This window comes from Bufo bufo, chromosome 5, assembly GCF_905171765.1.
Source record: "Bufo bufo chromosome 5, aBufBuf1.1, whole genome shotgun sequence".
NCBI lineage: Eukaryota > Metazoa > Chordata > Amphibia > Anura > Bufonidae > Bufo > Bufo bufo.
In genome coordinates this window covers 382,337,440-382,364,734 of record NC_053393.1, presented here as the reverse complement: position 1 = coordinate 382,364,734, position 27,295 = coordinate 382,337,440, and the positions used below count along the sequence as shown (strand labels likewise).

At 45.8% G+C, this 27,295-nt stretch overlaps 1 protein-coding gene across 1 annotated transcript in view; it reads left to right on the top strand.

The window, feature by feature from the left end:
- Window positions 1–27,295, top strand: part of LOC121002102 (androgen dependent TFPI regulating protein) — a 91,408-nt gene that overhangs the window by 2,942 nt on the left and 61,171 nt on the right. The window contains exon 2 of the mRNA XM_040433408.1: window positions 13,368–13,502. Within this exon, the coding sequence (XP_040289342.1) occupies window positions 13,368–13,502 (135 nt within the window). The remainder of the gene's footprint in view (window positions 1–13,367; window positions 13,503–27,295) is intronic.

The following is a 27,295-nucleotide window of genomic DNA, read 5'->3' as shown; positions in this document are numbered from 1 at the left end:
CATCCACAGATACCCTCCATAACAGTGCCATCCACAGATCCTCCCCCATAACAGTGTCATCCACAGATCCCCCATAACAGTGTGTCATCCACAGATCCCCCATAACAGTGTGTCATCCACAGATCCCCCATAACAGTGCCATCCACAGATCCCCCATAATAGTGTCATCCACAGATCCCCATAACAGTGTAATCCACAGATCCCCCATAACTTGTCTTTTTTACATTGCAATGCAAAATTTTAATAATTATGTAACTCCTATCTGTGGATGGCACTGTTATGGAGGGGATCCCCCTCCCATAACACTGCCATCCACAGATCCCCCTCCCCATAACAGTGCCATCCACAGATCCCCTCCATAACAGTGCCATCCACAGATCACCTCCATAACAGTGCCATCCACAGATACCCTCCATAACAGTGCCATCCACAGATCCCCCCATAACAGTGTCATCCACAGATCCCCCATAACAGTGTGTCATCCACAGATCCCCCATAACAGTGCCATCTACAGATCACCCCCATAACAGCGCCATCCACAGATCCCCCATAATAGTGTCATCCACAGATCCCCATAACAGTGTAATCCACAGATCCCCCATAACTTGTCTTTTTTACATTGTAATGCAAAATTTAAATAATTATGTAACTCCTAAATTTGTTTTAATATGGCCTTTGAACATAATTTTTCAAGAAAAATCATATAAACCCCTTTTTTTTGTCATTTTGGTGTTTTTCCCGATTAATCGATGAAATTATCGACAACTAATCGATTATTCAAATAATCGTTAGCTGCAGCCCTATACTATATACAGTACTAATTACTACTACTACTTAAAAGGTCAAGATACATTTTTGCATATATTTTGTAAAATATTTTAAATCTAATGCAAATTAACTAAAACGCTGGTCTTAATAAATGACCCCTTATATACATCAGGGAAAATAAGTATTTGATACACTGGCGATTTTGAAAGTTTTCCCACCTACAAATAATGGAGAGGTCTGTAATTATTATCGTAGGTACACTTCAACTGTGACAGAATCTAAGAAAGAAATCCAGAAAATCACATTATATGATTTTAAAATAATTAATTTGCATTTAATTGCATGAAATAAGTGTTAGCCCAGTGGTCCGTGCTGGCGCTGCTGCCCCTACCCGTGGGCATGGCCACCGGGCTCCCTCTTTCGCTCCTGCTGCCATGCATCTGTGCTCCATGCCAGAGTTTACTTCTTGCTGGAGACCTGTACTGTTTGTTAGGGATTGCATAGGTGTGTCTCTCCTCCCTTATGAGGCAGCACGTACACGCCCTCTGTCTCACCAGCCTATGGCTGGATTGCAGGAAGTATTTAAAGGTGCTTCCTACCACAGGAAGATGCCTGAGCAAGTCATGGTCACTAGCTTGTCTAGTTCCAAGTGTGAAGTTGTTTTTCAAGTTCTACTTTTGTGGCGGGCTATTGCCAGTGTCTGGGGTATCCCTTGCCCCTTAGGAGGTTTCTACAAAATATGTCCCTCTTATAGAGAAAGTAATCGTGATGCCAGTTGCAGTTAAGCAATGAGGACATGGAGTCCCCTTTGTAGATGGTAGTGTGGATACCCAGATGTTGGGTTGCCAGAGTGGTGTAAAGTGGCCTACACTCTCTGAAGGTGTTGTATGCACGTGTTACGGTGTTCTTACCTGGATATCCTTGGATCCCAGACGCAAGTCCGAAGCAAGTGCAAAAGGGGGTTGTTGAACTTGGGTGATGAATAAGTTGAATAAATGGAGTCCAGACTTTGCATTAACATTGAACACTTTATTTTGCATAAATGGTAATCCCAACAGTTTCCAAACTTTATTTTGGTCATCAGCAGGTATTTTTCCTTAAGGCGGCATGCAAGGCCTTAGGACATACTCAACCTTGGCTAGACGCAAGGTGCAAATTAGGAGGAGGAGCCCTTTCTCCTACTACTCCAGACACACATAATAGCAGCGGGTCACCCTTAAAGGGTTTCTATCACTTCGTTTCACCTATTTAGCTTTCAGACACTAGCGATCCGCTAGTGTCTGCTTTATCTAACCATCCTAATATAAGAGCTTATTGTCCTGGCGTTTAGCTAAAAAAATAACTTATATAGATATGCAAATGAGCCTCTAGGTGCTATGGGGGCGTTATTAGCACCTAGAGGCTCCGTCTACCTTAACAAACTGCCGCCGCCCAGCGCGTCCCTCCAGCCCGCCCATCTCCTCCGGAATGCGATGCTCCTCGTATTTGGCGCATGCGCAGTGAATGTCTGATCGCTTCCCTGCTCAGACATCTCCACTGCGCCTGTTCCTCGGAGCACTATGACGTCATCGGCGCAGGCGCAGTGGAGATGTCTGAGCAGCGAAGCGATCAGACATTCACTGCGCATGCGCAGAACAGAGACGCGCACGGAGAGGATCGCTTCAGCTGGAGATGGGCGGGCTGGAGGGACGCGCTGGGCGGCGGCAGTTTGTTAAGGTAGACGGAGCCTCTAGGTGCTAATGACGCCCCCATAGCACCTAGAGGCTCATTTGCATATCTATATAAGTTATTTTTTTAGCTAAACGGCAGGACAATAAGCTCTTATATTAGGATGGTTAGATAAAGCAGACACTAGCGGATCGCTAGTGTCTGAAAGCTAAATAGGTGAAACGAAGTGATAGAAACCCTTTAACGGTGTTAGATCTGCTTGGCACATAACCACTTAGTTTTATAATTGTACTCAGAGGCAATCCATAATGAGCAAGGCGATGTTAGATCTGCTTTTGACGTGCCAGCCGTCCTCAGAGGCAGTCCATAATACTAAGCAATACAGTGTGGACTATCTGGTGATCTAAAATAAGTGCAAACATATAATATATCACATTGTTGTACCTGAAAGAGAAATACACAATGGGAAATATTCTTGAACGTTGCTGAAAATGTAAAACGTTAGTGCAAATTTTAATAAGGCACATCTTTAATGCAAGAAAATAGTGCAATAAGGTGATAGAGTCACTTTAGAGTCTCTTCTTTGATGTTTGAAGATAAAGTGCATCACACTGTCATTTTAAGTGCAACTAAAGCATTTTGTAATTCATGGGAACAGCAATGTCACTTTTTGTAATCCAAATGAGGTAATAGAGTCATTTGTAATCCACATAGGGCACAAAGTCACTTGTAATCCACATGGGTGTAAATGTAGCAGCAAAGGTCATGAGAACTGTAAGCAGAGGCTCCCAAATAACCTGAAAAGGGGGAAAAAGAAAGAAAATGGGCACTATCCAGTGCAACTGGGATGTAGATGATAGTTGGGGGGAGTCCTAAGTAATTATGACCATCTAGGTGAGGGCTAAAAACAAGGGGCAACCTGTAAACAAGAAACATATTAAAATACATAGCATATGCCAACAGGCCCTCACACTTCAGGAGTAGTCCACGCGGTGGCTCCCAAAGTCAATGTTGTTTTAAGATGAAGGTGATGAGGCTCCTTAGAAAAAGGACCTCAGGTCCTCTTCGCTGCTGGAGCTGTTGCTGGAAATGGACATCAAGGGGTCTGTCCTGCATCCTGTAATCCAGCTGTGCCTGGCTAGTGGAGCACCACTGCTCTTCTGTGGTGGAACTAGGTAATGACCGGGTGGTCACCTTCCTCATTGCAGCTAACATCCTCTGTTTGTAGGCTGCGGCGGCTCTTTTCATCCCAAAAGGATCCAGCACCTCTGGCTGTAGGGGTTCTAGGAGAAAGTCCTCTTTCTTTGCAGGCAACACTTGGATGGCTGTCCTCTTCATCGCAGCTTCCAACTTCCACGGTAACTGACAGGTAACCACAGTGGGGCTAATGGTCACCGGTGTAGATGATATGCAAGCCTGCGAGGATCCAGGGGTTGGTGATGCAGGTAGGCCAGAGATGAGCAGTGCCGGCTTTAAGCGGGGTTGTTCCCTGAAACGGAGCACGCTGTCCGGTCCCTCCTGCAGGCAGCGTACCCGACCGAGGGACATTGGCTCCTCTGGCCACCCTTCTGGTGTAATGCGAGGTACAAGAGGCCCAATTGGGGAGAAATAGCACCACTACTGCAAAAGGTCCTTGCAGGGACTCCATAGGGGTGAACTCCACTGCATCCCCCTTGTATAGACTGTGGCGGTCTTGTGGGAGGTACGGCCACTTCACCGAGCGCCAATTCACATACAGGTCCCTTCCGGTCTGGTCTTCTTGAATAAACCCTGTACCTCGGTGTATGCTGAACCAGAGTACGGTTCCAACCCGGCGATCCAGTATCGGGTCATGTGGCAGCGATCGGTTCATCAGGCGGAGGACCCAGTCATCGACTGCATTATGGTACTCTTTCACGCTGGTGACGTTGGCTGTCTCTCTCCAGGGCACCATGGGATTGAAAGAGCCAGCTTTCTCGCTCTTCTTGGGTGACTCGCTTCTTCTGGGCGGCGAAGTAGGATCTCCGGCTGCCCCCACCACACCAGCTGGCACGGGGCTTGCGGGCACCTCCTTCCCTGAGCCGTGGACAAATCGGCTGGGGGAGACAAATCTCTTCTAGAGCCTCTTTAAGGTCAGAGAGGTCACTTCTGCTGGGCATCTCTTCTTCAGCAGACTTTGGAGCAATTTCTCCCTGGGGTGGCTTGGTCGCCATCTTGAAGCACTCTTCTTTTGGCAAGATCACTGGAGAAGAAGGAGGGGCTCTTGCTTCAGGGAGCTTATTCTTCCCGCTCGGATGAGGTTCCGCCATGTTGTCTTCTCTGGCACTGGAACAGGCAGGAAATGAATGTGGGACTTCAGAAGCAGAGTTTATCCTTTCCTCTTCCATACAGTGAAGTGGTTCCCTGTAGGCAGGGCTAGGTTCGCGCTTCCAGATGGGGCGTTACTTTCGTTTCTCGCTTCTGGGCATGAAGAATATACTGCGCGATAAGTGTTAAAGATGGCGAATTAACTCTTTGGACGCCGGTCGCTCTGCAGTAAACACATTAAAGTAATTTTTAAAAGCAATTTGTAAATCCAATAGGCTAATAAAGTTGGTAGGCACACAAATCTTGTTGTTTGTATCCTGTTCTCAATAGCACACAGTCCTAACTCTAGTGATGAGCGGCAGGGGAAATATTCGAATTCGCGATATCTCACAAATATTTTGTAGAATATTCGTCACATATTATATTATTATATTATATTCTTGTTTGCGAAATTCGGCAATGTAATTTGTGCATATTGAGCACGCAATACAGGCATGGGTCACTTATGCTACATTTTCAAGCTGGTATAAGTTTCCTGAGACTGGAGAAAATGGTTGGCACAGTAGAACATTACAACTTTATATGCAGATAAAGTGCTCCAATATATTCGCGATTGTGAAAATCGGCAATATAATGATGCACATATTTTTTCGCAATACATGCAACTTGTGACATCACAGCCCTATGTCTGTAGCATGTATGTATGGAGAGCAGAACCTATCAGCTACACTATACACTCACCTAAAGAATTATTAGGAACACCTGTTCTATTTCTCATTAATGCAATTATCTAGTCAACCAATCACATGGCAGTTGCTTCAATGCATTTAGGGGTGTGGTCCTGGTCAAGACAATCTCCTGAACTCCAAACTGAATGTCAGAATGGGAAAGAAAGGGGATTTAAGCAATTTTGAGCGTGCCATGGTTGTTGGTGCCAGACGGGCCGGTCTGAGTATTTTACAATCTGCTCAGTTACTGGGATTTTCACGCACAACCATTTCTAGGGTTTACAAAGAATGGTGTGAAAAGGGAAAAACATCCAGTATGCGGCAGTCCTGTGGGCATAAATGCCTTGTGGATGCTAGAGGTCAGAGGAGAATGGGCCGACTGATTCAAGCTGATAGAAGAGCAACGTTGACTGAAATAACCACTCGTTACAACCGAGGTATGCAGCAAAGCATTTGTGAAGCCACAACACGCACAACCTTGAGGCGGATGAGCTACAACAGCAGAAGACCCCACCGGGTACCACTCATCTCCACTACAAATAGGAAAAAGAGGCTACAATTTGCACGAGCTCACCAAAATTGGACTGTTGAAGACTTACAGTTGTAAACAGAATGAGAACATGTATCCATCCTCTGATGGCTACTTCCAGCAGGATAATGCACCATGTCACAAAGCTCAAATCATTTCAAACTGGTTTCGTGAACATGACAATGAGTTCACTGTACTAAAATGGCCCCCACAGTCACCAGATCTCAACCCAATAGAGCATCTTTGGGATGTGGTGGAACGGGAGCTTCGTGCCCTGGATGTGCATCCCTCAAATCTCCATCAACTGCAAGATGCTATCCTATCAATATGGGCCAACATTTCTAAAGAATGCTATCAGCACCTTGTTGGATCAATGCCACGTAGAATTAAGGCAGTTCTGAAGGCAAAAGGGGGTCCAACACCGTAATAGTATGGTGTTCCTAATAATTCTTTAGGTGAGTGTATATCAATCTAACCTACACTGACTATCTCCGCCTAACTATCTGAATTATATATATTAGTTAACAGTCTAATGTAATACAACAAAGCACAGAGCACAGCAATGACACTGCTGTCTCTTTCATAACTGCAATAAACTTTAGAAAATGGCTGGTGGGGAGGTTCTTATATAGTAAGGGGTAGGCAACTATCCTATTGGTTGCTAGGGACGTTGCTAAGCTCTGACAAAGATATTGCAGCCTTCTCATTGGCCCACAAGCAAGAAGGGAGGTTACTGATGAAAAACAAATCTAGAATATTTGTTTTTACAAATATTTAGCACTATATTCTACATCTTTGCGAATTCTCGAAGTTGCAATATTCGCGATTAATATTCACTATAAGAATATTCACGCTCAACACTATTCTTATCCTGTTCGTTTGACGCCAATTGAATGCAGCGGGGTATTGCCAGCGTCTGGGGTATCCCTTGCGCCTTAGGAGGTTTCTACGAAATATGTCCCTCTTATAGAGCAAGTAATCGTGACGCCAGTTGCAGTTAAGCAACGAGGACATGGAGTCCCCTCTGTAGATGGTAGTGTGGGTACCCAGATGTAAGATTGCCAGAGAGGTGTAGAGTGGCCTACGCTCTCTGAAGGTGTTGTATGCACGTGTCATGGTGCTCCTACCTGGATATCCTTGAATCCCAGATGCAAGTCCGAAGCAAGTGCAAAAGGGGGTTGTTGAACTTGGGTGATGAAAAAGTCAAATAAATGGAGTCCAGACTTTGCATTAACATTGAACACAACTTTTCTTGGCATAAACGGTAATCCCAACAGTTTCCAAACTTTATCTTGGTCATCAGCCTGTATTGGCTTAACTTTGGCAGGCAAAGACTTCTGCAACAATCTCGGTTCTGCTATGCGGTAGCTTTCTTAGCTCTGCTATATCTGTAGCTGGAGTAAATAGGAACTTTTCTCTTGTACTGGAACTTTACTTAGCTGTAGTCTGTCTCTTACTTTAATCCTAGGAACTTCTTCCTGGCTTCCTAGCAGAGCACCGTCAACACACAACCTTTCCGCAGGAGGGGGTAGGCTAGACTGACCTACACTAACTAACTCCTCCCTCTAGAGGGCTGGAATGGAACTAGAAGGTTCTTCTCCAGAGAAACTATCCCTGCACAGATTGCCTCCACCTGCTGGTGAACCAGGCACATTACATGTTAACATTGTTTTATGAGGAAATGAATACATACACACATTGCAGGAAATGACAGTAAATATATATGAGATGACACTTGCTGCACCAACCAAGATAAGATTGTGGGGGTATAAAAGAGGTGGTAATGCCACTCTGGGTCGTTTTGCTGTGTACCGGACCCTGCTTTTGGAATTATCGGATTTTGCCTGTTTGCCGTCTGCCTCTGACTTCAGACTTCATTTACAGACCTTGCTTGATCGCTGCCTGCCCTGACCCCGGACTTCCTGACCACGTACTTCCCTTTGGTTCTTGCAGCGGTATCTCTGACCCCCTGGTCAGCTGCCACTGACTTGGAGACTGCTCTGGAGTAGCACCTGGCAACTACCCTAACGGCCCAAGCCTATCCTCACCATCAGAGGCTCTAGTGAAGACCAGGTAGTTGCTTAGTCATGCCCCTCCAGAGTATAGCCAGTCAGTGGTGCAGTGGGTCCACACCCGCTTGCATAACAGTTTGCTCAGGCCATGGATCCCGCTGATTAAACCCACCAAGCCTCACCGAACTGTGCTGGGAGTTGGCTCAGGAGAGAGAATGTCAGGTTCAGATTCTGTCCTATCTGAGCAATGTGAACATGCGCCTTAATGACCTGTCGCCCACCAACCCTGCACCACCAGTTCCTGCTGCAGCGGTTAACCTGGCACCAGCTCCGTCGACACCCTACGTGCCATGTTCTAGTCCTTGTCTGTCAGCTGTGCCACGCCTTAATGGAGACCCTAAACAGTGTAGGGGATTCATTAATCAGTGCACTCTGCACTCTGAGCTGATGCTGCATCAGTTCATTTATGACCAAGCCAAGGTCACCTTTTTATCGTCGCACCTTACAGGAGAAGCCCTGGCCTGGATCAACCCACTCTGGGAGAGGAGTGACCCAGTCGTTATGAATCTACAGGCCTTCCTAGAGGCTTTCTGTAGGGTGTTTGACGAGCCAGGATGCACCACCTCAGCCACGTCTTCTATACTGCGGTGGCTCCAAGGAAGTCAGTCGTTTACGGACCTTGCTTGATCTCTGCCTGCCCTGACCCCGGACTTCCTGACCACATACTTCCCTTTGGTGCTTGCACTGGTATCTCTGACCCCCTGGTCAGCTGCCACTGACTCAGGGACTGCTCTGGAGTAGAACCTGGCAACTACGGCCCAAGCCTATCTTCACCATCAGAGGCTCTAGTGAAGTTTCTTAGTCATGCCCCTCCAGAGTATAGCCAGTCAGTCCACGCCCGCTTGCATAACAATAAGTATTTGATCACCTACCAACCAGCAAGAATTCTCGCTCTCACAGACCTGTTACTTTTTCTTTAAGAAGCCCTCCTACTCTGCACTCATTACCTGTATTAATTGCACCTGTTTGAACTTGTTACCTGTATAAAAGACACCTGTCCACACACTCATTCAATCACACTCCAACTTCCCCATCATGGCCAAGACCAAAGAACTGTCTGAGGACACCAGGGACAAATCTGTAGCCCTGCACCAGGCTGTGCTACAGGACAATAGGCAAGCAGCTTTGTGAGAAGGCAACAACTGTTGGCACAATTATTAGAAAATGGAAGAAAAATAAGATGACTGCCAATCTTCCTCAGTCTGGGGCTCCATGCAAGATCTCACCTCGTGGGGTAAGGATGATTCTAATAAAGGTCAGGAATCACCCTTGAACTACACAGGAGGACCTGGTCAATGACCTGAAGAGAGCTAGGATCACAGTCTCAAAGATTACCATTAGTAACACACTACACCATCATGGATTAAAATTCTTCAGGGCACGCAAGGTCCACCTGTTCATACCAGCACCTGTCCAGGCCAGTTTGAAGTTCGCCAATGACCAGATGGATGATCCAAAAGAGGCATGGGAGAAGGTCATGTGGTCAGATGAGACCAAAATATAACTTTTTGGTATCATCTCTACTCGCCGTGTTTGGAGGAAGAAAAAGGATGAGTACAACCCCAAGAACACCGTCCCATCCGTGAATCATGGGAGTGGAAACATCATACTTTGGGTGGTGATTTTCTGCAAAGGGGACAGGACGACTGTATCATATTGAAGGGAGGATGGATGGGGCCATGAATCACAAGATTTTGGCCAACAACCTCCTTCCCTCAGTAAGAGCATTGAAGATGGGTTGTTGCTGGGTCTTCCAGCATGACAATGACCCAAAACACCCAGCCAGGGCAACTAAGGAGTCGCTCCATAAAAAGCATTTCAAGGCCCTGGAGTTGCCTAGCCAATCTCCAGACCTGAACCCAATCAAATCTTTGGAGGGAGCTGAAACCCAATGTAGCCCAGTGACAGCCCTGAAACCTGAATGGTCTAGAAAAGATCTGTATGGAGGAATGGGCCAAAATCCCTGCTGCAGTGTGTGCAAACTTGGTCAAGAACTACAGAAAACATCTGACCTCTGTAATTGCAAACAAAGGTTTCTGTACCAAATATTAAGTTCTGTTTTTCTATTGCATCAAATACTTATTTCGTGCAATAAAATGCAAATTAATTATTTAAAAAATCGAAGTGTACCTACGATAAAAATCCATTCTCTCCATTCTTTGTAGGTGGGAAAACTTGCAAAATTGTCAGTGTATCAAATGATTATTTTCCCCACTGTATATATATTGAGATATAGTTTTATGGGAAAAGATTCAGTAACAATTGTAGTTTATTCATTTAAATGTCCACAATTTTGTGCTGAGGAGTCATGTGGGCGGTCTTAACTAACTTCATGAGACAGAGATAGCTGTCAACCAGTAAGTAGAACTACCCACACAATTCTTAACCATAGAAAGAGCAGAGTCTTTTCCCATAAAACTACAGTATCTCACAAAAGTGCGTACACCTCTCGTATTTATGTAAATATTTTATTATATCTTTTCATGGGACAATACTGAAGATATGATACCTTGATGTAATGTAAAGTAGTCAGTGTACAGCTTGTATAACAGTGTAAATTTGGTGTGCCCTCAAAATAACTCAACACACAGCCATTAATGTCTAAACTGCTGGCAACAAAAGTGAGTACACCCCTAAGTGAAAATGTCAAAATTGTGCCCAATTAGCCATTTTTCCTCCTCGGTCTCATGTAACTCATTAGTGTTACAAGGTCTCAGGTGTGAATGGGGAGAAGTTGTGTTAAATTTGGTGTTATCACTCTCACACTCTCTTATACTGGTCACTGGAAGTTCAACATGGCACCTTTGGCAAAGAGCGCTGAGGATCTGAAAAAAAGAATTGTTGCTCCACATAAAGATGGTCTAGGTTATAAGAAGATTGCCAAAACCCTGAAACTGAGCAGCAGCACTGTGGCCAAGACCATACAGCGGTTTAACAAGACAGGTTCCACTGGGAGCAGGTTAAGAGAATTGACCAAAGAAGTTACCGTATTTTTTGCCCTATAAGACGCACCTAGGTTTTAGAGGGGAACAATAAGAAAAAAATATTTTTCATTACACCTCAGGTCAGACCACCATTCAGACCCCCAATGTTAGTCAGACCTCAGCTGATAGCCCCAATAAGACCCCCAATGTTAATAAGACCCCAATAAGACCTCAGATCAGAACCCCAATCAGACCTCAGCTCAGACCCCAATATGAATGACCCCAATTAGACCTCAGATAAGACCCCCATGCTTCTCATCAGCCCCCATTAGCCTCATATTAGCCCCCAGTAGCCTAATTTCATCCCCCAGTAGCCTCATTTCAGCCCCCCAGTAGCCTCATTTCAGCCCCCAGTAGCCTCATTTCAGCCATCAGTAGCCTCAAATCAGCCCCTAGTAGCCTAATTTCAGCCCCCAGTAGCCTAATTTCAGCCCCCAGTAGCCTAATTTCCTCCGGTACCCTAATCGAAGCGCTCATTAGTATTCACCTCATAAAAATGCGTCTTTTGGGAAGAAAAATACGGTAAGTGCACGTGCTCAAGATTATATCCAGAGGTTGTCTTTTCAAAATAGAGGTATGAGTGCTGCCAGAATTGCTGCAGACGTTAAAGGGGTGGGGGGTGGGCTCCGCCTTTTAGTGTTCAGACCATACGCAGCACACTGTATCAAATTGGTCTGCATGGCTGAAGGAAGCCTCTTCTAAAGATGATGCACAAGAAAGCCCACAAACAGTTTACTGAAGACAAGCAGACTAAGGACATGGATTACTGAAACCATGTCCTGTGGTCTGATGAGAACAAGATAAACTTATTTGGTTCAGATGGTGTTAAGCGTGTGTGGTGGCAACCAGGTTAGGAGTACAAAGACAAGTGTGTCTTGCCTACAGTCAAGCATGGTGGTGGGAGTGTCATGGTTTGGGGCTGCATGAGTGCTACCGGCTGTGGAGAGCTACAGTTCATTGAGGGAACCATAAATGCCAACATGTATTGTGACATACTGAGGCAGAGCATGATCCCCCCCCCCTTCGGAAACTGGGCTGCAACATGATAACGACCCCAAGCACACCTTCAAAATGACCACTGTCTTGCTAAAGAAACTGAAAGTAAAGGTGCTGGACTGGCCATGCATGTCTCCAGACCTAAACCCTATTTAGCATCTGTGGAGCATCCTCAAACGGAAGTTGGAAGAGCGCAAGATCTCTAATATTCACCAGCTCCGTGATCTCGTCATGGAGAAAAGAGGATTCCAGTGGCAACCTGTGAAGCTCTAGTTAACTCCATGCTCAAGAGAATTAAGGCAGTGCTGGAAAGTAATGGTGGCTATACAAAATATTGTCACTTTGGGCACAATTTGGCCATTTTCACTTAGGGGTGTTGCCAGCAGTTTAGACATTAATGGCTGTGTGTTGAGTTATTTTGAGGGCACACCAAATTTACACTGTAATACAAGCTGTACACTGACTACTTTACATTGTATCAAAGTGTCTTATCTTCAGTGTTGTCCCATGAAAAGATAGAATAAAATATTTACAAAAATGTGAGGGGTGTACTCACTTTTGTGAGATACTGTATATATCAGCTCAAGTCCTCAGGCTGCCTGCAAATTAAACTGCATTTTCATGGTGACAGGTTCCCTTTAAGCTGGGGCTACATGGCTTGTGACTCAGAAAAGTCGTGTGGTCAGAAACATTTGTGTAACTTGTCTGCAACTTGCTATTACATGACTATTTTAGATCTGTCATTTGGTTGTAAAGGAACAGCCAAGTCATAGAAAAGTTGCATGCAAGTCACATGTCACATTGTGGTCTATGATGGCAAAGTGCATTTTCTTCGATTACCGTGTTGCAATTGCGGCATGTCATGTGTCACACTGCAGCACTATTGTATTCATTAGATGCAGTGTTGTACAATTTCCATCTAGCCCCAACCTAAAGACTAGTGTCTTTTTCTTAGGATAGACAATGCTTGATTTATTGGTGAGGGCCCCAAACTCTGGGATCCCTGCCAATCAGCAAAATGTTAATACAGGCACAGTGACTTATCCATACATTACTGCAGCTTAGTAACACTTCTAGTTGTTGGTCTAAACATCTAGTAGTTGGTCTACATTAAAGGCGTTTCTGAGATATTTTTACTGATAACCTATCCTTTGGATACTACTACTGCGATAGTTCCGGGTGTCAGACCCCCCAATCAGATACTAATAAAGTCATCAGTAAAAAAAAATATCTTGGAAAACCCTTTAAAACAATGTAAAGGTTTTTTTCTAAAAATAAAATTTATGTAATGCCTTATAAAGTACTAGTGTTTGTAAAATATATATATTTTTTTTAGGTTTTGCAGACTTTATTCCATGCTGTCACTTTTCTGACGGATCTGCTTCTTCCAATAAGAGGGATTAAGTTAGTAAAGTGTATTATCTATTGCAGAGACCTTCTCTTCTCGGTTTTGGCTTTTCCAGCAGCAACTGTAAGTTTCAATTGTATAAAATGTAAAGTGGTCTCCATTTAGGATTAGCATCAGTGTCAATCATATTGTAGCTACCAGGGCTTCTATATTGATATCTTGATTTCGCATTGAGAACTTCTTGTTTAAGGACTCATACTTGAAGTTATTGATTAATGCTGAAGCTTTCCACTGACACAACTAAAGATTGGAGCATAGGAGGCTAAAAAAGGAAGGCACAGGTGCCAGCCAAGAATTTTTTTTATAGCTTATATCCTATTGTATCTGAAGAATGAGTTTTCCCTGAAACATATTATATGTTGGACCACTAAAAAACTTTCTTTCATTCTTGGATGGCGCCTGTGTAGTGACTCAGAGGCCATTGCTAAAGATAAGAGTAAGGGTCCATTCACACGTCCGTAAGTGTTCTGCGGATCTGCAAAATACGAACACTGGCAATGTGCATTCCGCAATTTGCGGACCGCACATCGCCGGCACTATAATAGAAAATGCCTAATCTTGTCCGCAATTGCGGACAAGAATAGGACATGTTCTATTTTTTTGCGGAAACGGAAGCATGGATGCGGAAGTGCGGATCCGCAAATGCGGATGCGGACAGCACATTCCAGCCCCATTAAAAATTAATGGGTCTGCACCCGTTCCGCAAAATTGCGGAACAGATGGGGACTAATTTTGCGGACGTGTGAATGGACCCTTATCCTACTGCCCTTGATAGCCAAGTCTGACATCAGTTGTGCCCATTTGCTGTCAGGGTGAGGGGCAGATGGCATGGGAAGTAGGCTCCACAGGTGGTTCAGCCTCAAAGCCTCTAGTGATAACATTTCACACCTTCAGCAACCCGACTGGAAGTAAGCTCCTTGTCACGGCCTATGGTATGCGCTGTGACACTGTTGCCACACTTGCGGTTGCCCTCGGCAACGTGTTGCTGTGAGAGCATGCGGTGGCAGTGTCTCGGCCTTCTGGGTGATTGCAGTGACATGGTTGCCACACATGCTGTTGCCGGTGGTAACGTGTTTTGTATGCTTGTGTGTGCACTTCACCTTTAAGTTGTAGCCTCCCTCTGTCTGGTGCTGTAAGGGTTAACTCCCTGACTGGGTGTGGTCACTTGGCTAATATCTTCTGTGGTTTCCTGGCTGGAGTCAGTTGTACTTCAGCTGTTGTTAGTGCTGGAGCTCTGCTCCAGTCCAGGGTGTTCCATCTGTCCAGTGAGGGCCACCTTTGTGGGCATCAATGTCATCCCGGTGTCTCCTTCCCTTCCTGTCCCTATTTGTATGGAGTGGGCTATGTTCAGGGTGTTTGTATGTCTAGTTTGGTGTTACATGTCTGGTGGTGTTTGGTGTCATGTTTGCTAGACATTCCCCTGTCTCATGTTTATTGCAGCTAAGGGTGTCCTGGGTTCCTGTGTGGTTTGTGGTGTGTGCCGTGTCCTTTTATGTTGGTGTGGACAGCAGCACTTGTGAACGGGTTCCAGTCAGTGTGTCTGTGGCAGGTGTGTTATTGGTTTTGCTTACCTGCCATCTCCTTAAGCTGTATGTGTTCCCCTCTCCTTGCAGCCTGGCCTCAGATAGAGACTCCTGTTCCTCCATGACTGGGATGAACAGGTTGTCTCTTCCCTGCTCCTTGGTGAGGTATTACCAGGGCGACTTAGGGTATCTAGGAATCCTGAGTATGAGCCGTCCTACCATCGAGGTCTGCTCATACGGTGAGGAGTCAGGGAGAGGATTAGGGATGCTGTAGGAGGTGACCTGCTCCCTTATTACTCCTTTTGGCCAGGCTGATTCCCTTTTACCCTTTGACACCACACGGTGGGGGGTTTCCCCCACTCTCCACCGTGACACTCCTTTGACAGGATGACAAGCCTGCAGGGGGGCCTGAGCTGGTTACCTACAAATAAAATCCCTAGACGTCATGGAACTGGGAGATCATAAGGAATTATGAAATTACCGCACATCTTAGCAATACACTGTTTACATCTTCAAGACCCTGGGTCTGAGCCAAACGTTGCCCTACACTTCGCTCGCTTATAGGACCCAGGAAAGGGGATATATGGATAACTCATGGTAGAAGCGCAGCAGCAGCACCGTGTTTGGGCTCTACATGTACCGGGGATCTGTCCGCATCCATTGGCACCAGAACCATCTCACTATGACCCTCTGGTTAGGAGTTAAGACCCATATTGGTTTTTGGATTTATACCTACCTTAACCAAGGAGAGGGGGAGTGGAAGGGGCGTGACCATCCAAGGGTTCAGTGCCCGTGCTGGGCAGTAGCCATGGTCTTACTGTGAAGGGAGGTCATGCCGTGTGTTGTGTTTGGAGAGAGACCTGGGAACCCCGCTGACGTCACTGCCTACCATGTGAATAGAGCATCAAAGTAGTATACCCATATCCGGTAACTGATTTTCATATCATCTGTTAACTGTGACTGTACCATCACCTGTATTGGCACATCTGACCATTGTATATATCCTGTGTGTATTGTGGGGATTTGCTCTGGTAGACAGGGTGTGCGGATGCAGTACAGAGGCAAATTACCCGTTCTTAAATCAAACTTCAGTGTTTATTCACACATAAAGCAAAAACAAAACATCACTTTACAGTCTTGGTGTTAGTTCACACACAATGGAAAGTCCACATAGCAAAAAATTACCTTGTTGGCAGTTCTGCCTCCAGCAGTCCATAGCAGGCTTTTAGGGGGCCCGTTTCCCTTACAGACAGGCCATAGCCCTCCAGAACGGCACAAGCCTCAGATACCAGCACACACACCTCCTGAGCTCCACTGTCAGACTGAGGTAATCCTCCACCTGACAGTGCTGGCTGGTTTTTAGGCTTGGCCTGGATCATGGGGAGTAGTCACCCAGCCAGCACTTTCACTACTCCCAGTAAGAGCCATCCCAGATCAGCTATACAGCCATACTAAGTATTAAGGTGTCAAAGAGCAACTGCTTCTGACACATAAAAACCGCCTCTTACTCTACCGAGGCCAGGAACCTCGGTGACACGTACCTATCATCCACTATGATTCCTTGTACCTTCTTACATCCCTTCACCCTTTGTTCAACCCTTAGAGGGTGAACACTTGCCAGACAGTGTACGCGGGACAGGACATCCCCGTTTCCCTGCAAGCAGCCTGCCCTGTGTTCCACTGAGAACTTGAAGTTCTGTAATAACAAAAACCATCTGGTGACCCGAGCATTCCTCTTTTTGGCCTGGCTCATCCACTTGACTGGGAAGTGGTCGGTCACCAGACGGAACTTTCTCCCAAACAGATAATAGTGGAGAGACTCGAGTGCCTATTTGATGGCCAGGCACTCTCTCTCCACTATACTGTACCTGGTCTTGGCTGGGGTGATTTTGCGGCTCAGGAAAACAATGGGATGTTCCTCCCCATTGATTTCCTGAGAGAGTACAGCTCTGAGGCCTACTTCAGAGGCATTGGTCTGTACCACAAACTCCCTATTGAAGTCGGGCGTCACCAAAACCGGTGACCCACACAGGACGCGGAAAAAGCCTGGTCATTCCAGCGGACCATCACGGACTTCCGTCCCTTCAAGAGCCCTGTCAACGGAGCCGCTAAAGTGAAAAAATGGGGAACGAGCCTCATATAATAGCCCACTATTCACAAAACCGATTTTACTTGCCACGTGGTGACAGGTCGGGGCCAATGCTGAATCGCCTCTATTTTATTCACTTGGGGTTTGATAACTCCACGTCTAATGACGTACCCCGGGTACTTAGTCTCCTCTAACCCTATTGCGCATTTCTTTGGGTTAGAGGTCAGTCCAGCCTTCCTAAGGGAGTCCACTACAGCCTGCACTTTGGGTAGATGACTTTCCCAGTCGGTACTGTGAATGACAATATCGTCCAGGTAAGCCGAAGCGTACCGACAATGTGGATGCAGCACAATGTCCATGAGCCGCTGAAAAGTGGTAGCACCTTGTACTGATACAGCCCATGTAGGCAGTTTTCTCTTTAGCAGCCTCCGTTAAGGGCACCTGCCAGTACCCTTTCGTGAGGTTCACAACAGAAAAATACCGGGCTTGTCCTAACCTCTCGATATGCTCATCCACCCAAGGCATGGGATATGCATTAAATTTGGAAATCTCGTTCAGTTTACGAAAATCATTACAGAACCGGAGTGTCCCGTCCGGCTTGGATATTAGCACTATAGGACTAGCCCACTCACTTTTAGACTCCTCAATGATGTCTAGCCTCAGCATCATCTGCACTTCCTCTGAGATGGCTTGTCGCCGAGCCTCGGGTACCCGGTATGGTTTCACCTGAGGCTCAGTGACAATGTAATGCCGAATTGTGGAAGTGCGTCCAGGGAGATCCGAAAACACATCCGTGTTCCAGCTAATAAACTCCCTGGCCTCCTGAGCCTACTTAGAGGAGAGGCTGTCAGCAATTCTTACTGTGGCAGCCACTTCCCTTGCTTCAGACAAAGGGGCCGAAACCGCTTCCCCTAGAAAATCTGGCCGCGGGCTGTCTTCAGTACAGGTTTCTCTATCTTTCCACGGTTTAAGTAGATTCACATGGTACACCTGCTCCGGCTCTCGCCTCCCTGGCTTGTAATTTACCTCGTAGGGCCCCTGCCACCAGGCCAGGAATTTACTGTTCACGGTCGGCACCAGAACCAAAACCCGATCACCCTGGTTAAAGATCCGGACCCGAGCCTGCCGATTATAGATCCGACTCTGGGCTCGCTGAGCGACCTCCATATGCTCCCTGACAAGAGGCAAAACGGTCTCTATCCGCTGTTGCATCTTGGTAACATACTCAAGGACACTTTTATGCAGAGTGGGTTTCTGTTCCCATGCCTCTTTGGCTACATACAACAAACCACGAGGATGTCTGCCATATATCAATTCGAAGGGCGAAAACCCGGTAGAGGCCTGGGGCACCTCTTGCACAGCGAACATGAGATAGGGCAGAAGAAGGTCCCATTTCTTCCCATCTTTAGACACCACCCTTTTTAACATGGTTTTTAATGTTTTATTAAACCTTTCAACCAGACCATCCATTTGCGGATGGTAAACGAACGTACATAACTGTTTGATATGCAGCAACTTACAGAGCTCCCTCATGACCTTAAACATAAAAGGGATCCCCTGGTCAGTCAGAACCTCTTTAGGTAGCCCCACTCTGGAGAACATTTCCATAAGCTCCTTAGCTATAAGTTTAGCCAACGTATGTCGCAGTGGCACCGCCTCCAGGTACCGAGTGGCGTAATCTAGGACAACCAGGATGTGTTGGTGTCCTCTAGTGGACTCTGGTACTGGGCCTACTAGGTCCATTGCGATTAGCTCAAACGGTACCTCGATGATCGGGAGAGGTACCAAGGGACTGCGGAAAAGGTGCTGGGGGCTAGTTGCCTGGCAGATCGGGCAAGACTTACAGAATTCGTCCACCTCTCTAAACACATTGGGCCAGTAAAACCATTGTAGTATCCGGTCCTGTGTTTTCTGCATTCCCAGATGCCCCCCGAGAACATGTTGGTGGGCTAACTGTAACACGAGTTTGCGATAAGCCTGGGGCACCACTAACTGTTCAATATGTTCACCCCGCAGTTGGTTTACCCGATACAACATATGCTAATGAACCACAAAACAGGGAAACACCGACTCTGCCCCTGATTGTTGTAGTTCACCATCTACTATTAATACATTTCCCCAAGCGAGGGATAGGGTTGGGTTTCGGTGTTGTGCAGTACCAAAATTATCCCCAGAGACATTAAGGTTGGCCAGCTCAGGCCCCGGCGGCAAGTCCTCTACATCTCCCACCATTACATTCAGTGGGGTTGCCCCTCCCTTTTCCACAGAAGTGGCAGTCAACCCCTACCACTGTCCCTTCGGCCTCGGGTTCTCAGGGTTCTGGCCTAACCCTGGAGCCAAGCCACTCTGCTGGGGTTACCCCTGTCTCATAGGTATCAGTCACTCTTGTAGCAGGCCACAGTGCTGGGAAGCCCGGGAAGTCTCTCCCTATTTTATGTTCATACACTGCGTGCAGAATTATTAGGCAAATTAGTATTTTGACCACATCATCCTCTTTATGCATGTTGTCTTACTCCAAGCTGTATAGGCTCGAAAGCCTACTACCAATTAAGCATATTAGGTGATGTGCATCTCTGTAATGAGAAGGGGTGTGGTCTAATGACATCAACATCCTATATTAGGTGTGCATAATTATTAGGCAACTTCCTTTCCTTTGGCAAAATGGGTCAAAAGAAGGACTTGACAGGCTCAGAAAAGTCAAAAATAGTGAGATATCTTGCAGAGAGATGCAGCACTCTTAAAATTGCAAAGCTTCTGAAGCGTGATCATCGAACAATCAAGCGTTTCATTCAAAATAGTCAACAGGGTCGCAAGAAGCGTGTGGAAAAACCAAGGCGCAAAATAACTGCCCATGAACTGAGAAAAGTCAAGCGTGCAGCTGCCAAGATGCCACTTGCCACCAGTTTGGCCATATTTCAGAGCTGCAACATCACTGGAGTGCCCAAAAGCACAAGGTGTGCAATACTCAGAGACATGGCCAAGGTAAGAAAGGCTGAAAGACGACCACCACTGAACAAGACACACAAGCTGAAACGTCAAGACTGGGCCAAGAAATATCTCAAGACTGATTTTTCTAAGGTTTTATGGACTGATGAAATGAGAGTGAGTCTTGATGGGCCAGATGGATGGGCCCGTGGCTGGATTGGTAAAGGGCAGAGAGCTCCAGTCCGACTCAGACGCCAGCAAGGTGGAGGTGGAGTACTGGTTTGGGCTGGTATCATCAAAGATGAGCTTGTGGGGCCTTTTCGGGTTGAGGATGGAGTCAAGCTCAACTCCCAGTCCTACTGCCAGTTTCTGGAAGACACCTTCTTCAAGCAGTGGTACAGGAAGAAGTCTGCATCCTTCAAGAAAAACATGATTTTCATGCAGGACAATGCTCCATCACACGCGTCCAAGTACTCCACAGCGTGGCTGGCAAGAAAGGATATAAAAGAAGAAAATCTTGACATGGCCTCCTTGTTCACCTGATCTGAACCCCATTGAGAACCTGTGGTCCATCATCAAATGTGAGATTTACAAGGAGGGAAAACAGTACACCTCTCTGAACAGTGTCTGGGAGGCTGTGGTTGCTGCTGCACGCAATGTTGATGGTGAACACAACAAAACACTGACAGAATCCATGGATGGCAGGCTTTTAAGTGTCCTTGCAAAGAAAGGTGGCTATATTGGTCACTGATTTGTTTTTGTTTTGTTTTTGAATGTCAGAAATGTATATTTGTGAATGTTGAGATGTTATATTGGTTTCACTGGTAAAAATAAATAATTGAAATGGGTATATATTTGTTTTTTGTTAAGTTGCCTAATAATTATGCACAGTAATAGTCACCTGCACACACAGATATCCCCCTAAAATAGCTAAAACTAAAAACAAACTAAAAACTACTTCCAAAAATATTCAGCTTTGATATGAATGAGTTTTTTGGCTTCATTGAGAACATGGTTGTTGTTCAATAATAAAATTAATCCTCAAAAATACAACTTGCCTAATAATTCTGCAGTCCCTGTAGTGTAAATTTGTGGCAACTGCCACTTTGTGAGTCCACCTTCTGGCCCCTGTGGTTAGAGACACCAGAGCGGTGGGATAGTCTTTTAAGTTTCCATGGATGCACATGACCCCGACTTTCCGGCCAGTATACTCCGTGGACCGTACCAGGGGAGCCCTTACTAGGGACACCAGACTCCCTGAGTCCAGCATAGCCTCCGCTGGAGTGTCTCCCACTTTCACATGGCAAAAGTGGTTTAGAGTTTCTGGGGTACCTGCTGCACACAGCTTCCTGGCATATAATGACTGACCGTAGCCATAGTTAGTATCCATAGGTTCCACCTGATGTGGACAGTCAGCTCTTACATGGCCAGGCTCCTGACACCGCCAGCAGACTATCGGAGCCAGGTTCGTAGGGGGTACATCCCGGGTGGGTTTGGTTGGTACAAGTCGCCGGGTCTGGGATGGAGATTTACGGGTTTTGACTGCCCCCTCCCAAAAGAACCCCCCGTAAGATTCTTAGTAGCCTCATAGCGCTCCACCAGGTCCACCATTTCCACCATTTCCAGGGCATTGCCAGGAGACACCTAGCCGATCCAGTGCTTGAGAGGGGGTGGCAGAGCCCTCTAAATATATCAGCCAATAGTCTATCCAGCATAGCAGTGGGACTCAGCACATCAGGCTGTAGCTACTTTTGCAAGAGGTGGAATAAGTCCTAATACTGGGGTCTCGCAGGCTCTGCCGGCTTAAACCCCCACTGATGTACCCGCTGGGCCCGGACCAACACATTAACCCCCAGTCTTGCCAAAATCTCACCCTTTACTTTTTGGTAGTCGGCCGCTTGATCGTCCGGCAAGTCGAAGTACACACGCTGGGAATCGGATGCCAATAACGAAGCGATGACCTTAGCCCACTGGTCTCGGGGTAGCTTCTCCCTGATGGCCACTTTCTCGTACATCGCCAGGTAGGTTTTGATGTTGTCTGTGGGGGTCATCTTAGGAATCGCGGCACGGACTGCTTTCCGGGCATCATGGACGTTCGGGGATGCTCCTGCTGTCTGCAAAGCCATCACATGTTGTAGCAGCAACTGGTTGGTCTCCTGCTGCTGATTATTAGCCTCGTGTTGGTACAGGTTTGTCTCTCGCTGCTGCAGGTTAGCCTCCATGAGGGCCTTCACAACAGCCTCCATTTTGTTGTGGGGCACTGGTTGTAATGCAGCTGATTTAATGTACGACATACAACCGTGCCTGGAAAAATGCTGAACCCAAAAATATCGGCGCTCACGCCAGCCTCACTGCTCTTGCACGCCTCCTCCACCAATTGTGGGGATTCTCTCTGGTAGACAGGGTGTGCGGACGCAGTACAGAGACAAATTGCCTGTTCTTAAATCAAACTTCCGTGTTTATTCACACATAAAGCAAAAACAAAATGTCACTTTGCAGTCTTGGTGTTAGTTCACACACAATGGAAAGTCCTCATAACAAAAAATCACCTTGTTGGCAGTTCTGCCTCTTGCAGTCCATAGCAGGCTTTTAGGGGGCCCGTTTACCTTACAGATAGGTCTCATCCCTCCAGCACGTCACAAGCCTCAGATCCCAGCACATACCGCCTGAGCTCCACTGTCAGACTGAGATAATCCTCCTCACCTGGCAGTGCTGGCTGGTTTTTAGGCCTGGCCAAACCCGGCCTGGATCATGGGGAGTAGTCACCCAGCCAGCACTTTGACTACTCCCAGTAAGAGCCATCCCAGATCAGCTATACAGCCATACTAAGTATTAAGGTGTCAAACAGTAACTGCTGCTGACACATAAATACCGGCCAGGAACCTCGGTGACACGTACCTATCATCTACGATGATTCCTTGTACCTTCTTACAGTATATAGTGTTGTGTGTAGTGTGACCTTAAGGCGATTAAATATATAATTTAATTTTGCGCTGTTCTTTTGACTCGATACACGAATCCCACAAGTCCATTTCTCGGTATTACATTATATGCTACCCGGCCCGGTTTCTGGCCCGATATAATACCATTATGTGACCGGGCTTATATCTAACAAGGAACTGGTGGCAGTCTACCAGGATGACAGGGCTCTGTTTCACTGGGGCAGTGAAAGGGCTCTCTCAGCTGTCAGGTTTGTGAGCTAATGTTGTGCCATGCCAAAGGTTGCATGGCCCACCCTCTCTCACACCACATGCCTCCCTGTGCCCGTGTGGACAGGGAGTATCTGTGTAGAACTGTGCCAAGCTGACCTTACGTAAGTGTGGGTAGATATAGTACCATGCAAAAAACAATAACGTAACTTATACATCACTGACATATTCTTGAGTACTTTGCCATGTTATATTCACATAGTTCAACAGTTTGTAAATGAGGTGGAGTGGCCACAACAGGGTCCAATGGTAATCTATAGCAACAAATTAGCAGTAAAAGATATCGTTAGTTTGCAAGAGGGGTGCACTTTATTTCAACCCTCTTACAGACAGTATTAGTCTACTGACATTTTTACAACCAATATTTCCCATTAATTTCAGCAAAAATAAAGCAAGCACCCTGTTGCACTGCAGATGCAGACAATGCACAAAGGATTTATGTGCTTCCAATATAGCCACCCAGGGAAATAAATGGCTAACACATTATAGAAAAATACATTATTTTCATCCGGATCAGACTAGCATCTAATCATGAAATAAAATGACATACGTATATGAGACATTCTTTTTAGGGAAATTGAGGCCATAGATAAATAAAAACACTAAGACACAACCATGTAATCTTTTTCTACCTTATTGCACCTCCTTTGAACACATTCCTAACTAATTCAGTCACATTGCACTCAAGATCTTGTGTTGTCACATATCCTGCAAATATTGCATGTGAATAGAACTAAAATGCTCACTTTTAAATACTCCTTTTTATCTTTAACTTTTGGTATTGTGTGATTTGGATGAAACCCGCTCAGGGCTTGGACTCCATACGCTGCTTGGGACTTTAAAGGGGCACTTCCATCAGAAAGGGGTAGTTTTTAATCTCAGTATTTACAAATAAAGAAAAAAAAAAGGTCTGTTTTTCATTTTGGAAGTATTATTGAAAGTTAAATAAATACAAATATTGTCCTCCTGTGGCAGTCAGCACAGAGAGATAAAACTCCAATTTAGATAGGTAATCCGTACTTTAGTTTACTGCTGCTGTGAGGGGGGATGTTATCTGCTAGTATAATAGTATATTAGTAGAATTGGGATGACCGTATGACAGTTCTTTTGTAGTGATGAGCAAGCATGCTCGGCCGAGTACCGGTTCGTCTCGAGCATCGCTATGCTCGGCTCGTGGCGGTACTCGGCCGAATATCACGTGTGCTCGTCGCATTGCTCGAGTCGCCGCTCCGCACGTTTGGGCCTCCTGAAGCATCCAATCAACGTTCAGGTAAGTAATTCCCTCCAGTGTAATGCCATAGCCATGTTAGCTATAAGCCAGGAACACGTGGTACTAGTTTATATAGGAGCCGACGTCCCACGCTCGGATCATTCAGCGTCAGGGAGAGCCGACAGTAGGAATGGACATATAGCGGTTTGCTGAAATTACAACGATTGAACTCCCAAAAAGCTCTTGAAAGACAAAACAGTCCTCTTCAGGACTAAAGTGTGTGTGCAGCAGTGCAGCATTTATTTATTTTTTAACAAGGGTTAAATTCAGCAGTATTAGGGACTGGCGTCTGCAGGAAGGGACAGATAGTGCAGGGCTGGAAAATCGCTGTGTTCAGTACCAAAAAGCTTTCAAAAGAAAGAAATATTACATATCAGAGAGATTTACAGTACACCATCATAAAATATGTTATGGTTATTGTTATTTATGAAATGTTGTTCTTATTTAGGTATAGCACAGATACAGTTAGCAAATTCCAATTCTTTTATCGTCCCCACCTTCCTCAATAAAGCCCCAGACTGCTGAACACCTACCCCTTGCACAAGTGGGAACAGTTGAGGGCCTGTTTATTGTGGCCCGCCTTCTCCCTTTTGCCACCACACTGCCTCTTCCAGCCTGTTGCGGTGCTGTGGATCCCTCCCCCTCTGTCCTGCTGTCCTCACTTGGCTTTCCACCTTCCCAGGTTGGGTCAGTGATGTCATCGTCCCCCATCTCCAAATCCACTTCCTCACTCTGGTCATCCTCCTGACTTGTGCTGACCTAACAAGGCCCTACTTATTGACAACTGTGTCTCATCCCCATCATCCACCAAGTGAAACACTAATTGCCATTCTCCCCTGTCATTTTCTTCTGACTTTGGAGGCTTAAGAGTTTGGGGATCAGTGCATAAGATATCCTCATGTCCCTCTTCAGGGAGGGTCAGCTACAATTTTTTTGGGGGTCAGCTGACATGGTATATTATTTATTATGTTTCAGACTTGGAAGGAAACATAATTTGGTTTCCTTCAGTGGTGAATCTTTCACGCATGTGTTTTTTACAGGATTCTGGTTTTTATATAGTGGCACAGGGGTAAATATTTCAATGTTTTTAAAAAAAATATGTGTCAGGCTTGACTCCATTTTCTCCTCTCTCCTTTGCAGATGCCTTTTCAGGAGATATTAGACCCATTCGCATTTGGGGCCTGGAGGAATTACAATTGTATTCCTTTTTTTCATTGTATGTGCCACTTTCCCTAGATCTTTCTTTGGGGTAGACAATAGAATTCCAAGATAGTCAGATAGCAGCTTGTAATTGTGGTACAGTTCCATAATGTAAAGAGGCAACAAATGCTGACCGCCATTCTCTGCGCTAACTCTGCTATGTGACGTTCTCTGGAACCCAAAGGAACATTAAGAATAGAAATTGGTCATTCTTTCTTGGTAGCCTGTGCTGACCGCCATTCCCTGCTCTAACTCTGCTATGTGACGTTCTCTGGAACCCAAAGGAACATTATGATTAGAAATTGGTCATTCTTTCTTGGTAGCCTGTGCTGACCGGGTCAATTAACTTCCTAGGTGGTCAGATCAGCAGGCCCTTGCTCCTAATGTTTTTGAGGGTCACCAGCAGGACATCAATGATAATTTTTAAAGGGTGTGTATGATGCCCTCCTTTATGTGTAATAAAGGGTGCATTGTAGTGCCAGTTCCTTGTAATTTTTGGCAGCCCTTTCATTTAGTGCATAGGCTTTATGAGTGTAGGAGTCCCACTACCTGAACAATTGTAGCACCATGTGAATGAGGCCCTCCTTTATGTGATATACAGGCTGTATCTCTTCTTCCTTGTAATTTTTGGCAGCACTTACACTGTATATACAATTGAATCTACAGGAAAGAATGTTTCCTAACAATTTTTCCTCTAAAAAGGATTTTTTTTTGTGGGGGCGGGGTTTTGTCGGTTTTTTTCTCAGTCTGTTAAAGTGGCGTACAACTAGGACAACATGGTTCCCAGCAGCGACATTGGTGTCCAAGATGCATCGAGACATGGTCCCCCTGCTGTTCCTGATCGATTTCAGAGGTGTTTCCATCACTTTCAGACCTTTTCCTATGGTCCAGGCACCCTCCCCTCATCCGAGAAGGGGGTGCCTGGTTGTCTCCCATTGACTTCCATTATACTCGGATGCTTGACCGGGCGCACGAATATCGCGATGTGTTCGGACCAAACACTTTGGTGCTCGCTCATAGCACTATTCTTTTGGTCTCTTTAAAGACATAAATAAAAATGCTGCAGTTGCAGTAGACCTTGTTCTGTGGCAGGGATCCTGACCTCAGCTGACAGTGGTCCCAGCATCTCCTGTGCATACACAGTGAGCGCTTGAAGCCGAGGTGTATGCACCTCTGCTCTCTGCACATGTCAGGATCCCGGAGGTGGAACAAGGTCTTCTGCGCCTGCACAAGATTTTGCACTGTCAGGTGCTGACGTTAGGAAGCCAGTGGAGGTCTGTGAGAGCAAGATGAGCCGGCTAGAGGTGATGACTCTGTGACTCGCTTCATCCAGTGATACGCCCCAGTGACTCCCTATGCTACATTTTTATGACATCAGGTACATTTTAAAAGAGGATTTTTCACACCAACACCCTAATTGTGAAATTCAACAAAACCAGTTTCTGAAAGCTGGCAGCTTGAACAGTAGGAACATGTCAATAGTTCAATAGGCCAGTTCTGATGACAGGTTCTCTTTAAATGCTGATCCATTTCTTAATAACTAACACTCTATTGGAGACCTTAAGCTCCAATATAGTAATATTTCTAGTAAAAGAAGATACAGTGGGATGCGAAAGTTTGGGCAACCTTGTTAATCGTCA